At 46.1% G+C, this 17,547-nt stretch overlaps 1 protein-coding gene across 1 annotated transcript; it reads left to right on the top strand.

The window, feature by feature from the left end:
- Positions 1–8,130: 8,130 nt before the first annotated feature.
- LOC308186182 (purpurin) lies at positions 8,131–17,547 on the top strand. The gene is made up of 6 exons (XM_080575211.1): positions 8,131–9,027; positions 9,925–10,042; positions 11,505–11,641; positions 13,104–13,216; positions 13,607–13,819; positions 14,766–17,547. Exons 2-6 carry the CDS (start codon positions 9,926–9,928, stop codon positions 14,774–14,776), a joined length of 591 nt encoding a protein of 196 aa, XP_080431337.1. The 5' UTR covers positions 8,131–9,027; position 9,925; the 3' UTR covers positions 14,777–17,547.

The following is a 17,547-nucleotide window of genomic DNA, read 5'->3' as shown; positions in this document are numbered from 1 at the left end:
ATCTCAGACTCTCTATGGAAAGCTCCAGTTGTGAAGGAAAGCAATCCAGTGGGCGTGATGCGAAGCATACTGCTGTTAGGGACATTTGTGGGACTGTGTCCAAAGCAGACAGAGCTGATAGTACCCATAAAGCAACAAAGGGTGATGGCAAAAGCTGGGTATGATGGGTCTGAAGACGCTTGTGCCCCTCCTTCATGGGAACAGTGTTTTTCTCCTAACCAAGAGCCTGCGGGGTGGGGAGCTGCGGGTGGCTAATTTGATTAGCCATTATCCTTTCAGGATGCTGTATTGACAGCTACACTCAAACCTTTCAGGCTCACTCATCCGTCGGCATAACAAGATTGCAGCTTATCTGATTTACCAAGTAATATTCTCATGCCACCTGCTTGTGTCCAAGAATAAGCCTTCCTGCCTCGGGCTTGCGCAGCCCACTGAGGGTGACGGCCGCGTCCCTCGTCCCTCATCCCTCACCCCTCGCCCCTGTGGCACCAGAACCCGCTCCTCGGCCCACAACCCCCCAATTCCCCGGCACCACGAGGGGATGGCGACCAAAACCTCAGGGCTCCTGCCCAGAAGCCTCCCTCCCGCATCCTCCCGGTCCCCCCCGGCACCTTTAGATGGCACTGCAGCACAGCCCTGCCGCCCCGGGGCCCTGCGTGGCCTGCTGGGCCCCGCGGACGCCCTGCCCAAAACAAGGCAAAACAAGACAAAACACAAAATTAAAAAAGCAATAGTAAGCCAAAATCAGACAAAAAACCCTCTCTGTGTGCAGAATCTTGCAAAGTTTTAAAATGAATGGCAGTATTTACTCATTTTTTTCCATGGTAATTGCCTAGTGTTAAGAAGGATGTTACGCTGGAGACACTTAAAGGGAATAGATCTGTGTAAGAGGCTGGCCCTTGCACTGACCAGCAGTCCAGGTCATGTTCTGGGATTTCAACACTGGCAGCCCTTCCCTTACACTCCATCACATAAGTCAGTTTGGGATTTAGCAGCTCTGGATGATATTTTTTGAGAGAGACCTTTGAGAAAAGGCATCTTTGCTATGCCAGAATACTGGTGGCCAAGCCTTGAGTAAGTCAGTCCACCAGATATGTTCTGGAGACATGACTTCTTGTCTTTGTCCTCCTTGTATCCATCAGAAACATGCAAAGATTCTCTTCCTCTTAATTTTAAGGTAAGATGTCTCAATTTAAAAAAAGAGCATTACAATATAGCAGAGATGGTAATTTCTTCAATGAGACTACATGGGTCTATTATCTTTCAATTGGCTAATTTTGTCCAAAGCTCTTTGAACAAATCACTGAAACTTAAATAAGATATATTACTTACTTGCTCAAATGTCCTGTGAAGCTGAAGAACAAAAAAAGATCATTAAACTCTTTGCAAATTCTGTTATGTGCACTTTTTTTTTGTGCAGCCACCTTCCCCAAATACTCTGGGTATGAAATTAGGGAAAATGCAATGTTAGAACACATGAAACTTTAAGAAGGAACACCAATGTCATGAAGAAGAGAACAGAGATTCTAAGAAAAAAATCAATTTTTGCAGATGTCTGGAGAACAAGAGGGTAGCATCTCAGATGAGTGAAATGATTGGTGAAAGCATGGCCACAGTGGAAAGAAAAGGCAGAAGATAGGACTGTCTAGCAGAGAAGATATGGAGAAGTGTTTCTAAATTCAAGAGTAAAGAAAGAATGAAGAAGATGACAACGTAACAAGGAAGAAAAAAATGGGCTAATGAACCAATAAAAGCTGGGGAAACAGCCAAGGACTGAAACATAAGAAGAAATATGTAGAGCACAGAGAGTACGGTGACTAAAAAGAGTGTTAAAAAGCCAGGAGGGCCATGGGTAAAAGTTATCAGAAAATGGCTACCCGTGCTTCTGGCATCACCTGTTCAGAGAAACCCCTGGGCCTGTCACCAGCAGAGATCTGGGGGATGAAGGTGCTTGCTGCATGCCGAGGGGGCTGTCAGTAAGAGGAAAATCAGGGCTGCAGGGGTCCCACAGGGAGTGTTTCAGAGTTTGCTTTTGGCTGCTCAGATGGCAGCAGGTGATGCCATGTAATTCTCACCACAACAGCTCTAGGACAACTATACCAGGCTGGGGAGATGCTCAGAGAATTATATGTTCCAGTGAATTTAGAAAGAGGCTGATGGCATACTGAGATAATGAAGATGGTAGCAGCTCAGGGACAGGCCTTTCCAGGATGATATGATGGTGCTGGGCACTGGCACGCGCTCACAGAAAATGGCTTCACTTTCACTTCATCCCCTACTCCTTCTCTCCTTGCAGCCAAGGAATGTTTAATGTTCGCTTCTCTGCAGGCTGAGGAATGCTTAATGTTTGCTTCCTGCAGCAGAGGTTGATGCAGTGATAATAACAGTATTTTGAGCGGGCACTTGTAACCATCTCTTTGAAGCAGTACTGCAATTTCTAGTGTTTCCTTCTTGTTGCTCAGTCTGAAGTGGATATAAACATGGTCTTTGCGTCAAGTGCATTCAAGCTGCAAGTTTCCAGAGTTGGTAACATGTTGGGACCCTGAGAGTTGACTGGAACCTTCAGACTTCTCTGTAAAATAAATCAATTTGTTACTTGAGTGCCCCCAGCTGACAAGAAGCATGCCAAGGTGAGAATGTTGAAGTTTTCTATCCATGAAAGATTTACCCTATCCCAGTTCTTGCAGATTCAAAGAAAATCATCTGCTTAATTTAAAAAAAAAAATAAAGAAAAAGAAAAAAAAAAGAAACTCCTCCATAAAAACGGTATTAGCTTAATCATCTTTGATAGCTTAGGAAAACAAAAAGAGAACAAAAAAGCCCACCACAGTTATTTTCCCTTTTACAAAGCAATATAATGTAGGCCACCTTTTCCTTCCACAGAGGAAGCAGAGAGAGGAAGCTGAAATGCAGGTGTATGTGAAAGCCTTTGGCTTATTCTCTAGCTCTGTGACTCACTAAGCCTCATATTCACAACTGCCCTTTCCTTGCAGCACAGAGAAGTCCTCTGACCTAAACCTTTCCTCCTTAGTCTGCTTCCACCTTCTGTTGCAGATGGAAACTGTGTCCTTTAATACTTACTAAGGCCAGGTGCCTGACTAATGGTCTTTGGCCGCATGCACATAGATTCCCGTGGCTTTGGTAATTTGTGCTTCTGATTTTAGCTTTTAAATCCATCTTCAGGGCTGGCATGGACATCCTGTCTTATCCAGAACTGCTCAAGCTCTGTGCCAACAGTATGTCTTTTGTAAAGCACCTTCAGATGCATGCCATGTAAGGAGCTGTAAATACCCTGTTGGAATAATCTGGAGGCAGCACTTGCTGTCTGCAGCATTTTAATGTTCTACCCTTAGACTGTGCTTTACAGTAGGCTAGAGTCCATAGATTTATTCCTGAATTTTTGGTGTTAAGCTTCTTCCATTCAGGAACAGAAGAGAAACTAGACCTAGAATGGTACACACATATTTTGTACTTTCAAGGACATTCGCACGCCTTCTGTCCCTCTCTTCTTCAGGAAACATCCTGGGAATAACTCCAGGGATTAAACAAGCTCCAGTCTGTCACCCAACAGTGCAGTGAGGTGGCAGGCACTGTCTGCATCAAGGAGACAACTCCTTTCCTCCTGTCTCCCCCCAGGAAAAGAAAAACATCAGGCCATTAACATACCCTAAGACTGTCTTCAAGTGCAAAGACTTTAGGCCCAGACAGCTTAATTCCCCTTCTGTTTGCAGATGCCATCCTCATCATCCACCCTGAAAGCGCAGTGCTGTAGTGGGTGCCCTCCATGATCCAGGAGCTGGGGCAGTGACATAAAAATACAAAATGTTATGGCTTTAAACAGATGTTGCAACTGTAATGGATAAATCTGCCAACATATGCAAATAGCCCAGTTCAGTAGTAGTAAATGTAGACATGCTATGGTGAACAGTCTAATAGCAAATACTAGGTATAATATAATATAAAATAAAATAAAAATAATAAAATATGTATCAACTTTATCTAATGGTCAAAAAGTGTCTTTTTCATCGAGTTTTTGCTCTGGGCTTGGATGGTCTCTTGATTCTGAGCAGCGAGAGGCCATGAGGGGTACTGTCATGACTTCGAGTGGAATCCAGAAGCTTTATTGATCAAGCTGCCACTGTCTTCCACACAGCTGTGAAAAAAACAGGTGACGGCACGAAAACTGATCTGCTCCTTTGGTCAGAAGATCCCTGCATGTTCACATCCCACTTCAGGAGAGATTTAGCCACCTCTGTATTCACTCTGTGCTGCCAAGGCTGAGGGGCTTGGGACAGAGGCTGTAACCTTTTTGACAGAGACCAAGCCCTCCACATTGTCCCTGATGAAACCACCACTGAGACTGTGCTCTTGAAGCATGAGAAAATGTAAAGAGAGAAAAGTCCAACCAGGCCTGTTTCAGCAAGGCAGTGCAATTAGAAGAAAGAACAAGTCAATGATCATGTTGAATACAATACTAACTGCAATGCAGCCTTGGAAAGGAAGCACACAAGCATTTGGGTCTCATCTGCCTGCTGGCAGCAGGTCTAAGAGAAATGGCCCCTCTAAGGTCACAAGAAGTTTGCACTAGCTGCAAGGAAAAAGCAAATGTCCCTGCGTGGCTTTCAAATTCAAGTTACACCTTTTTGGTTAGTGGTGTGCGAGGAATGGTGGTGGGGCATAATACTTTCCCGTCATCCCTTGCAACCCAGGGATGCAGAGCAAAGGGGACAAGGCAGGACGGAGGAGGCCAGCCCCAGGGCCAAGCATCCATTGCAGCAGGGGAGCTGAGACTTCTTGTCTCCTCCGTGCCCTCTGTTCTTGCTTGCCAGCTGGGGGGATGTGTGATTCTGTCTCTGCCTGGGCTGTGTCATGTGCACAGCAGAAAACAAGCCCCTGGTCTATAAACTACCAGTCAATATGATTAGCAAGAATGCCATTATCATACTCCAGAAGGGAAAGGTGCCTTTCAGTTTATGTCATTTAAAGCAGTGAGGTATTTAAATGGCGCCTTAAGAGTCATAAGGCAGTGATTTATGCTGCTTTTTTATCTAATGATGCAACACACCCAAGAACCTTACCCTTGAATCACAGAGGAACAAACTTCAAGTGATTTTCCCGTCATTGATATTGCACCACTGTCTTTGTAGGAAAAGATCAGCATTTCTGAGCAGAAGTCACGGAAACTGAGAAGTCCCCAGCCAATGGCTTTCGCGTGTTCTGCTGCCACAGGGAAGCCTTGATTCTCCTGCCCCCTGCCTGGGTGAGGCAGTAGGGCAGACTATCGCTGCCCTCTCAGGCCTTGGCAGACCTGGGGTGGGGATATGGGTGCGGACCAGACGTGTGTAACACCCCAGAAGGAAGCCCTGAATCCGTAACAGCATGAACTGGAGCTGAAGCTACAGCATGAAATCCTCACGACTTACAGTGCAATAACCACCACTGTATCTGTCAAGGGCAACTCAAAATGCACCTGCATATAGTTGTTCTCCAGCGTGTTGGTAAACAAGCCCACAACTTGATTGCCTGCTGGACAGAAGGGAACTTAAGGCCTGGTGCGGGAGGCTATTTAGAGATCTCAGACTGTGCCATCGGCTGCTGAGCTAGCACATGTTGCTAAATCTGAGCCAGCAGTGCAATTGCAGTAATTCCCAGAGCAGTTTACCCAATGCTTATTCCAATAATAAGGTATAAGAAGGGGGGCTGCTAGGATAGGAAAACCCAAACTGCTGCTTCTGTATTTCATAGGATAGGGCAGAAGATGACAGTAATCATCTCACCTGCACTCCAGTTTTACTGCAGGCATTTCAAACTACCATCTACTCTTGGGCTGAGTCCAGTAGACTGGACATGGGTTTTATTTGGTCTGAGCACCTCTTACATAAAACAAACAAACAAACAGATAGTTTTGGTGAGGAGGCCTGGAACAGGCTCTTGGATACCTTCACTGATAACCAGACCCTCCAGTGTACCTCTGTTTTTATAAGATCCTTCTCATGTTACATCAGATCTAACAGGCCTGGGAGTATACTTAGATGCTTTTCCCCTCTTATTTTTATTTTTATGTTTCTATGCCCAGCATGAACTACCATAATACTGTAAAAATGAAAAAAAAAAAATGAAGTTTAGTTTGATTTTGTTTCCTTCTTTCTCCAAACAGCAAATAATGGAGTGACAGATGTTATGGTCACCAACCAAAATCTTGTGCTGTGATTAGCTATTATTAGCATGTCTATAATCTCCAAGGGATTAAGTGGTCACCTAAGCATGGCTTCAAGTGTCACCTATGTCTCACAGGGACATAAACTAATCTGTTTTGTTGGAAACAGATGAAGTGATAAGTGTTTTAAAGCCCTTCTAATTTACAGAAAACGCTGTAGTTCATTCTCTCTCAGCTCACCACTTTGGGGTGGAAAAGAACAGTTCTGCGCTCAGATGCTTCAGGGTAAGTTCCTCTGAAAAGCTGGTGGGCACCCAGCCCTCTTAAAGCAGTTCAGGGACTTACTCCTCCTGTCACACGATGCTTGTGGCCAAGCATTTCAAGCATTCTGCTGATCTTCCTTCCACTCCTAAACGCAGCAAGCACTGCTGGTGGGCAAGATGGGAAGACAAGGAGCGTGTCCCAGGGAAATTGAAGTTGGGCAGCACGGCGTGGGCACGAGGCCACAGGTAATGAGCTGTGCCTGAATTGACAGAGCTGGTTACCTTCACACTTGGTGCTGGAGGCTGCTAGCCCTGTGCAATCCCTTCAGGGACCCCGCTGATCCCCGGGGCACAGTACATATGGTGAGCGGACAGCTGCAGCTGAAGGATTAGTTCGGCAAACAGCCATTTGGCATCTTTCTAGAAAAACAGGCCAAGGGTCCAGACAAGACAAGGTAGATCCACATTGCCCAGGTCATGAGGCACCCCGTGCCTTCCTGCAGCAGCTGGGCACGTGTCATCTCCCCACATCTCCAGGTCCTGGTGTACCTGGATAAACCCAGACACAAACAACCAAAGGGAGAAGAAGGGACCATCACTCATAAAGCTGACCACCCCCAAGTGCTCCGTCAGCTCTCCCCTTCCCACCAGTGCTGAGGAGCAAAGCCCTGTCCTGCTCCTCACCCAGGATCAGGTTTTAGGTACCCACCAGTCTCTAGAGGGTCACTCCCCTGTGAACTTGCCCAGGATGCCTTTGAGGCCACAACACTTTCAGCACCGCCGTGTTCTGCTTCCCAGCTCACCACACGGCCTCCCAATCTCATTTTCAGGAGACAATACCTTTGTCACCATTTTGTGGGAAGGGCAATTGCCTGTAACGACAGGAAATTCTGCAAACAGTATTTTAGTAGCTCCCGCAGACATTTTATTGGCAGCTGCCAATACCCTGTGTGTGCATATCTGGGGCAGGGATCAAGTACAGACCAGGTGGTGGTGTTTGGAGATGTGAAGGTGATGTCCCACCAAGTGCTTCTGCACAAGGTCTTCACCACCCAAGGGCCCAGGTGTACTCCTAGCCATGGAGTACTCCTCTGCTTTTTTTCCCTACCACATCACTGGCTATGATTGGCTCCAAAGCCAATTTTTGTTTAATCCAGTCTTTTGTTTTTAACAAAAACAAAAAGCAAGCTTCTGCTTTTCTATGTAGGACGGGCTTGTGAAGGGTCTGCTTGCAAAGCAGACACTGAAAGACAATTTCATTCTGCTCACTTGGAAAAACAAGGCACACTCAGTCATTCCACCAGACTGCAGATGCAAAGTATCGTCTCCATCTAACATGTAAGTGGAAGCTGCACAAAGGCCAAAACAAAGTTTCCCTTGGCAGCAAGCTGGCACTGTCTTTGCTAGTACACACCAGCCAAAGGGTTCTGGGCAAGCAACTGCAAGCAATCTCTGCAACAAGACCAACACACCCAGAAAGCTTTACCCTTACTATCAGTGTCCAGACTGCTGAACAGTACCAAGAGATTCAGAACTCCCAGGGCTTAGTCCATAGCAACTACAGTCACCCCTAGTGAGGATGTCCAAGGCTTCGTGGCACCCATCAGCCCAGTGGGAGAAGTAGCCACCAGTGATGGCAACTCCTGAGTGAGTGTCTGAAGTCTTCAATCTCCATCCAGGTGTTCCTGGGTTGGAAGAGCACGTGGAGAGCCTGTGCAGTTGGGGAAATGTTTTGATGAGTTTGGGAAATTGAAAGAATGGCAGGCAGTGTTTACTAATACTTTTTTTTTTCCTAGCCTAGCCATTTCTGCATTCTTTCTTTCTTTTATTTTATTTTTCCTTTTGTTCCTTATTGCACTCCCATGGAAAGCACCCAGGAAGAGCATCATGGGAAGGAGAGGGCTGTAACAGTTATGTCATTTATGTAACTGGAAATGTTGGCAAGTTGGGAAGAATGTGTATAAAGATGTTTCACTGTATAGATGTACTGGGCATTCCAAGATTTTGATATGAATATGAAGGCAAAAGTCTTTATTTTTGGACTTCTTGTGTTTTTGTTTGTTTGTTTGTTTTTGTCTGTTTTCAGCAGATAATGCATAATATCTGTCTAGCAGGGATCATCTTCGTTTGATGATGCAGATATTGGAAGTGATAATGATCTATCTGTCCCATGGAAGCGGTTAAAAATGAACACATGCCTATGCAGATGGGCATGTATGGTCCATGAGTTTCCGATTAGTGCTCTGTGCTTATTCTCCCAACACGTGTAAGAAGCAGAAAGACTTCAATGAGACAAAGGTGTGGTACAATCACATCAGCAAAGTTATTAGCTTTCTGGGCAGCTTTTTCCATTATGTAAAAGCTGTGTTTGTATTAGTATAGCAGTCAGACCCACCAGTGTGAGGATTACAGTTGGTTTTTACATAATGGATTATCCAGATTAAGCGTTTTATTCAGGCACACGAGCAAAAATAACCAATTAGTGACTTTGCAGATTAATTATTTAAAGGCAGCTGGAGGGCAATTGACACAAAACTCTCCTGCTGACTGCAGCCCAAAGACTGGTGCAGAGTAGTCTCGGGGATCTCCAGCACCTCTACCCGACAGGTACGTCTCTCTTCAGCAGAAGTGGGCCAGATTAGCATCTCTTGCAGTAGGAAAGTGTAGTTCATGTAGCAGCAGCTGGGAACAGGGTAGCTGCTTGGGTGTTTGGAATTCCTGAGTTGGTAGTTCAGCTTGGATGTTGAACGCAAGATTCAGGTAACTGTGTTTTATTTTTGCATCAGAACAGGTATTCAGGGTCAAGTACTCTGCAAGAGTGTGTATGCTCTTTCTTCCCAAACGCTGGGAAAAAAATATGCTGGGGTATGGATGAAAATGGAATACCCTGGGATGTGAATACAACCATGGCCATCTGGTGGCTGCGCTGCAATGGCAGATCAAGCCTCCAGAAACTGAGTATTATTTGTTATGTTTGTAGGGAAAATAGTGTAAGGGTAAATAACACTAAGATGTATTTTGCTAGGAGAAGCCTGATGTAGTGACAAGAGCTGATCATAAACAACACAGCTTTGCTAGTTTCTCAGTGACGTGGGCACTCACTATGAAATAGCATCCTTCCAACCTATGCTATGCTATGCTATGCCAGAACACATCAAAACATTATCATTGTTGTCAATGTAAAAAATCAACAAATTTCAAATTTCTTTCAATTCTTAACAACCTTACCCAGTGTCTGGCTTGATTTATAATGTAAAAATGTCATAATCTGCTGTGCTACTACCGTCAAGCAAAATTTTCTTGCAAAGTAATTGCCACCAAAGCTCAGATTTGTCTGGAGTCAGGCTCCACAATGACTAAGATTCTCAGGGCAAAAGGTAGTACTCTATTCAGTGTGGAACAAAACCAGTTTTATAATGAGGAGAATGTATCTGTAGGTACAGCGTTAACTATCCACATTTACTGCATGAAATAAAGCTCTGCATGTTTGCTTTTGTCTTGCAGAATGAAATACGCACAGTATGTTTTCCTGGCATCGATCCTCTCCACTATCGAATATAGCCTAGCTCAGACCTGCGCAGTGGAGTCTTTCTCTGTGAAGGACAATTTTGATCCAAAAAGGGTAATTATGGTTACTTCATCTGGTAGATAGACTATATGTAAAGAAACTTCACTATATGAACTGGTTTTCCAAGTCATGGGTTATGTTTATCTAAAGGGGTTCCTCACCAAGTTAACTTTTCGCATGCTGTGTCTCAAACGTTGCTTCTACAGTTTGCTCATCTTGCTACTACTTTACCTCCTGAGCACTGTGGTAAAACTGCCCTCACAGGTCAGGGTTGTCACACGATTAGACATAATCTTCTGCTAGCTGAAATTCAGTAGAGATCTTGGTTTTGAGCAGTCACAGAGATGAAACAGTTTAGATCCCTATCAGAGGCAAAGCCCAAACGGGTACCCTGGGGGACTTGCGTCCACTGCAGGCCATCCCTGGGAGTCGCAGCAAGCTGAAAATTTGGCTGGATGGATATCCTGTGCACAGGACTTTTGTTTTAAACACAGCACTTAATTTGCCTGTCTCCGAGGAGGAAGTATGGGCTAACCTGGTGCAGGACAGGACCAGACAGCTGTGCCAGTGCCCGTGTTGCTGGACCCCTACCAGCAACACTTCCAGCTGCAGCCTTTGCTCTGCATAAAATTGGTGTTGCTGGAAACAAGCACATCTGGAGAGGGTTTTTTAAAAATTAAGTTCTTCTGAGGGCCTTGTATTTAGGAATTACGCATGCTGTTTCAGACCTCAGCATGTAACTTGCCAAACAGATTTCGGTACCTTTACTGGACAGTCAAACTTAACACAGTTAATTTCTGCTTTCCCCAGAATTTCTACTGATAATATTAGTAGAATACTGATGATATTAGCTCATGCCTGTCACTAACCTATTTATATATTCTTTTCATTTTACTAGATATTGCTTTTACATTTTTAGGGAACCATTTTTTTTTTTCCCTGGGAATTTTCTTCTTAATCTCACTTCATTCCCTCCCAGCTGCTGGTCTCCCCAGCACATCTTTTCCTCTTCATAGTGCACATAACATTTTCTGCTTCACTGGGTAGACCGTTTGAGCTGTCAGAGATCAACTTTGGCCCCTGGCAGCCACCAAAGTGGCTCAGGCAGGATGCTAATGCCTCTGTGGCTGCATTTTGGTGTCATCGTTGGCATCTTCCATAGAAAAGCCAGGGTTTGAATGGGAACAGAGAACTGGCCTGATTCACGGCAGGTGTTTCAGGGTGGGAGAAGCTTTCAGAGTTGGGTTGCTGTGACAGGCTTGTCTCAAGTGATAGAACAAGTGGATATTGAAATGCAGAGCTGCTAGATCCATTCCTTGGGGCACAGAGGCAAGGGTTTACCACACCACATAGCAGGACCTGTGTGGGACATACCTACCCAAACTCAGACTTTCTCCATAGGCCAGGCAATGGGTAGTTAGAAGGGCACAGTGTTTACAGAAATGCTTTTTTTTTTTTTTTTCCCTCTAATCTTGCTATGGTGGTTAATCCAGGTAGTAATAACCTTCCACTTTAGTATGCAGGGAAATGGTATGCCCTGGCCAAGAAGGATCCAGAAGGCCTTTTCCTTCAGGACAACATCTCTGCTGAATACACCGTTGAGGAAGATGGCACAATGACAGCATCTTCCAAGGGCCGAGTGAAGCTTTTTGGGTGAGCTTTCTTGACTTTCAGCCCTAGCAGCTGTCATGAGGTACGAGAGGTGGGGATAAGTGCACAACATGACCAGGTTATCTTTGTCAAAAAGGAAAGCTCAGTCAAGTCTGTACTTTTGAGGTTACACTTTTGAGTCTGGGCTGGTTCTCACCCTGGTTGTGGTCTGGGTCCATCACAAAACTACTGCATAACTGCCAGTTCAATTATAAAGTTAAATCTTGAATATGGAGTAGTTAGGTAAGTAAATTGCGTCTGAAAGAAGAGTTAGCAAATACTGCAGGTAGATAAGTGCACCACAGCTTTGATTTCACAGAGAGGTTCAGGGGATGGAAATGAGCATGAGCGAGCATAGCTCTTGCAGAGTTTTCAACACAGTTTTGGATGGACTTCTGAGGAAAACACTCAGTTAACTCTTGGATACCTCTGCAATTCCTGAACAGACAGATGGAAGGAAGCTTAAGAGTTTTGCTTGTCAGTCATAGTTTCTATAAGGGATTACAGCATGCAAAGGGATTAAATAGCTTTCTGGGTATGGAAAAGACAATCTGGAGTCTCCAACAGGCTATCACTACTTCTGTTCTGCATTAACTACCAAAAACTGCCTAACTGCATGTATAATATGGGAGAGTATGTGGCTGCAAACCTTAGTTTTATTTTATGAGCACAGCACTCCAGGATATTTGAGGCAGGGAAATATCTATTTGATATTTGGGTGGGAAGATTCCTGAAAGGACTCTTCAGGGACCAGGTGGGATCTCAAGGCTGCCAGATATTTATTTTAAAGGCAGGGCGAAAAGGAAGCACATCCCTTGTTAGAAAGCAAATGAAGATCCTCCCATTGTTTCACAAACCCAGGTAACACTTGCCATACCATGCACGGGTGATATTCCAAGCAAGCAAGTGCAAAGATTCATTAGAGGAAATAAAGAAGACCAGCTCTTCAGGAAGGTACAGGGTCCTCATAGCCTGTGTGAAGGCTTTTGACTGGTTTGGACAGCAGAGAGGCTGCACTTGTTTCTGTGTATGTAACAGGCACCCCTGTGCTGATAGAAGGAGGATTGGGTAAGGAGAGAGCCTCCACCAGGTTCCCAAAGGAGCCCCAAAGCAGATCAGCTCACTCTGCAAGCTGCTGCCAGCAGGGAGTCAAAAAACATCCATCATCCTGCTCGGTGGCTGTCTGCTTGTGCACAAACGGGTGGTCGGAAGCCTGCTGGGCTGCAGGAGGGTCAGAGTCTGGCCCCAGACACATCACGGTGGCACTGCAGAGGGCAGGGGAGGTGGGAGCAAGGCACTGGCACTGATGGGGATCAAAAACGCTGTACTTCATGACAAACAATGACTTTGCATTAACAACATGCCCTAGGCTGTTGCGCTGAGCCTGGCCTGGTACTTGCCCAGTCCCCAGTGGGGTGCACCCCGCTGGTGAGTTTTGTCTTCAGTCCCCCCAATCTCCTTGCAGGTTCTGGGTGATCTGTGCTGACATGGCCGCTCAGTACACCGTGCCGGACCCAACCACTCCAGCAAAAATGTACATGACATACCAGGGCCTGGCAAGCTACCTGTCCAGCGGTGGTGAGTGAACTCCTTCTGCCTCCTCCCTGGGCTAGCCTGTAGCTAACTGCTGCCTGGATCTGTGCGTTTTCAGCACATGAGCAGGAAAAAACAGTTGAGGTCAGAGTGCACCCAGGCAAGAAACATAAGAGATTTTTGTCACTGAAAACCTGAGAAGTCCTAGTCGTGCTAACACTATTAACCAAGGGTGAAAACAAACAAAGCAAGGTGGGGAACCACAAGGACGCGGGACACACCATGCGGGGATCTGCTGGAGGCGGGGGGTGGCTCTAGATGCTTGGGGAGGCTGCCCCTGCCCTGTGCCAAAGTGGGGCCTCTCTCTGCTGGATGGCCCACGCCACCTTTGGTCTGTTTTGTCCACGGTGATACACATGTGCTCTGGTGTTTCAGGGGACAACTACTGGGTGATTGACACCGACTACGACAACTATGCCATCACCTATGCCTGCCGCAGCCTAAAGGAGGACGGCTCCTGTGACGATGGCTACTCCCTGATCTTCTCTCGCAACCCCCGTGGCCTGCCCCCCGCCATCCAGCGCATTGTGCGCCAGAAGCAGGAGGAAATCTGCATGTCTGGCCAGTTCCAGCCTGTGCTTCAGTCAGGTACTTCGAGCTGCTCCGCACACTCGCTGAAATGGCTGCATGGGCAGCTTGTAGGGGAGGTGACTGCATTTGCTGTAAATGCAGCAGAACCGTAGCAAGACAAGTTATATTCGTTTGGCAACCTTATATCTGTATCTATTAAGAAAATAGCTTTAAAAGCCAAGCCTATAGCAGGGAGAGAGCCTGTTCTGCAGCCTTAAGTTTCCCCCCCCGTAGGAATCCTGTGTGCTGATGCTGGCACACTACCAAAGGAAGATCAGCTCTTTGTTTCACTAGCAGATAGATAGGTTGGGGTGCAACAGCCTGGTGTTTCTGGACTTGGACATGTTTGGCTTGGCCACCCAAATAACAGCATCTTACTTCAGGTGTGTGCACTGTCCACCAGAAAAAGGAGGGAAAGCTGTCTGCAGGAAGGAGCACCTTTGCTCTCCTTAGCTCCACCACAATTTGTGTCCTGGGCTGTCGGAATAGCAGAGATTAGGGGCTGTGAGCAGCCGTTCTGGCTGTGTCTGCAGGTGGTGGAAGTCAGCACTTGCTCCACATGCATGCAAACAAAGCATGCCTAGAGCCTATTTTGAGGACACTTTTTTTCTGGAGTTGTGGAAGCTCATCTAGCTCGTCTGCTGTTCCTGATGTGAGCAGATAAATTTCCAGGGCTATGCTGGAGGCGGGAATGTCTCTTCTCGTTGGCAGCTTAGCACCCACACCATTTGCACACACAAGGCCTTGCCTGGGTAAGCCCAAGCCAGGCCAAAAAATCATGGCCATCTGGGACTGGCAAAAGATGGGATGACAGGCACAGAATAACACAATTTATCCTAACCTTTACTATGAATCAGCAGTACCCGAGCAATGTGGTAGCTAGTTTCACCTGAGACAAAAAGGACTTTACAACACTTTGCAAATTTACTTACATGGACTGAAGTTTCTTTTTCTTTCTTTGCAGGGGCCTGCTAAAAGCACTCTTCTGATTCTATCCTTAAGCACAGAAACCAGACCCTTTGGTCTTGAAGTTGCCACTCAGCTAATTAAATAAATTCTAGTGTGTTTTTCCAAAAAACACATGAAAATATTGGGGATTTCGTAAACTCTGTGCAATACAGTATTGGTGTCTGAATTTTCAAGTGGCATTTGTCAATAAATGTTTTTTAAAAACCTGTCTGTGTAACTGCTTTCTGTTGCATGCTGCTGGGGAGCAGGAGGAGTGGGGCTGCCTCTCTGGAAGGAGAGCCAGAAGCCAACGGTGGCCCCAGTGCAGCCCAGGCAGTGTCCCTGCCCTGCACCATGCACACAGCAACACAGCAGCTATGGGGTTCACCTCAGCAGCCCACCCAGTGCATGAGGGCATTGAGGCTCAGGGTAGGGCTTGGGGCAGTGCCAAGGAATGCCTGTGATGTGGCTCCAGCCAGAAGCAGGACTGGAGGATGGTTAGGGGCAGAGCTACCGGCAACGAGGCTCCCAAGGGGCCTGGGCCTGGGCTTAGCTGAGCTGAAGTGGGCTTGTGGCCCATGGGCACAGGGTACCTAGGTGGAGGTCCCAGGTGAGGGACTTCACATACACCATACCTCTTCCAACAACATTTCTGTCCAGATTCTGAAGAAATCCTCTTGATCATCACCTCTGAAGTGAGACTGACAAGTGATCCTTGCTGCCTGGTAATGTCTTAGGGTTTTTTATGGTACATCTGAATACCCTAAGAGCACTTCTAATTAGACCCTGACTCTAGAATGCAGTATAACAAAATGTTCCTTTCAGCAACACTGGGCCATCGCTTTAAATGAGCAGCTACTTGTGTTTCTAATGGCATAAACTGTATTTTACTCCCCACTGCCTTCCTAATCCAGTCTCCAGTATCTGAGAGCTGTAGAACTGAAATAAAAAACTGGCAGGTTTTGTGGCTAAGAATTTAATAGATAGAGGGAACCAAAAGAATAACATCTAGAGAGCTCCTTGTGGAAAAAGGATAACCTGAGTCAGCATTTTTGAGTTTCCACAACTCGTAGTACAATCAAATTTACTCTGAGTATTTCCTATGAATAAAACTGCCAGACCAGAACACACCTAACACCATGCCGAACCCTGCAGCTTGGCAGCAACACAAGGACACAGGGAATACAAAGCTGGGCAGCCTCAGCTCTTGAGGCCTTCATAAGGTATGTGGTACAAGGTTTATATTCAGTGAAGAGCTTCAGAGCACCACACCATTGAACAGCTTCTGCAACATGCAATATCTTATCTACAGCAACTAATGACTATCCACTGTATCTGCTGGAAGGAGGATATAAAACACTAACTAAAGACTTCTCCAGGGCCAGATACATTATCCTCAGGTTGCTGGGAGGTCTCTCAAGCTTGCTTTTTCCAGGCAGGGCTCCTAAGCCTCTCAGCTAGCAGAGAAACTATGGGATAGAGGTGTTGCTCACTCTTCTGGTATAGAATAGCTACCTTGAAGGGAAGCAAGATGTTGAACTACCACATAAAGCTAAGGACAGAAGCAGAGGAGCAGCACACAATGCAAAAGGAAAACCACACAGATTGAGACTATCAAGTGTCGAAAGAGTATTAGCCTTTTGTGCTGGACTAAGTGCAAGGTTGGTGAATCGATTGAATGTTCACCACTTGTCCACCTCTCCCGTGAGGAAGTATTGGGGTGGAGTTCTGTGAACTTAGGACTTGTATCACAGCTAATTAGACAACACCAGCCCCTGGTGCCTGACCTTTGGCCAAGACATTCAGACCAATACTACCAGTCCTAGGGAAGTGGGATTTTAATTGTCTGCAGTTATAGCAGCTGTTTGGCCAAGGCAGATGGGAGTTATAGTAAGCCTGATCCAGATGCAGGACCAAGCACATCCTCACTGTGCTAGGTATAGTCAGTCCATAAGTTAGGCAGTGAAATCCCTCCTCTGTCACGCAAGATTGTGCCTCCACAGATGCAGAAGGATAGTGGTGATTCTAGAAGAACACACCACAGAGTTACATGTGCCCCAAGAACCTGCCTTGTCCTTGGAAGAACTGGAAGAACACATTCCCATCAGGACCACATGCAGGCCCTCAACATCTGATCTGATGAGTTAATAAACAGACCAAAGCTAGCTAACTAGCTCGGATTCATTCCTCTCCATTCACTGCAGGGATCATTAAAGGCTAGGTAAGGTGGGGTAGGTAGCAATGAGTGCATTCTGCTCCAAGCCACACTTCTCTCATTCCACTGAATTCCATATATGATATCTAGGATATGTCTAGAGGCAGACGCACTTCTGTCTGCTGTTTCAGCTGGCTGATAAGAGCCAGGCTATTATTCCTGGTCGTAAGCGTGTGTATATGTCCCAAGTCATACTTCCCATTCTGCACAGATTTCTACTAACAAGAGAGAAGAAAAGGCTGTTTACGAATGAAAAGGGCTGTTGTTTTGTCCTCAGAAGGTCCTTTGGTGCTGGCAGAAAGGCTATGACTGTGCAACAGCAGGAGGGACACTGCAAGGATTTTGTCCTGCACATGCTAGTGCACCTCCTCCCAGCAAGGACGCTGCAAGTCCTGAGATCACGCTGTGTTAGACCAGTTTTCCTTTGGGCTTAAAGAAGAGTGTCCCAAGCTGTGATAACTGAGGCAATCTATGCATTTAAGGTCCTACTTCAGCCTTGAGACTTTTTATGGTCACACTCCCTTCATGCTTCATTTCTATATAGGGCTGGCACTTGCACCAGTCAGGCGTTTCTACCTTGAGA

Source organism: Anser brachyrhynchus (assembly GCF_964034855.1).
Source record: "Anser brachyrhynchus genome assembly, chromosome: Z".
Classification (NCBI taxonomy): Eukaryota; Metazoa; Chordata; class Aves; order Anseriformes; family Anatidae; genus Anser; species Anser brachyrhynchus.
Note: the sequence above shows the minus strand (reverse complement) of the source record. Positions and strands in the feature narration are given on the sequence as shown.

Coding starts and splice junctions, on each gene's coding strand:
- LOC308186182 (XM_080575211.1), top strand. CDS start 9,926: ATGAAATACGCACAGTATGTTTTCCTGGCATCGATCCTCTCCACTATC. Junction 10,043..11,504: donor ACAATTTTGATCCAAAAAGG/GTAATTATGGTT, acceptor CTTCCACTTTAG/TATGCAGGGAAATGGTATGC. Junction 11,642..13,103: donor GGCCGAGTGAAGCTTTTTGG/GTGAGCTTTCTT, acceptor ATCTCCTTGCAG/GTTCTGGGTGATCTGTGCTG.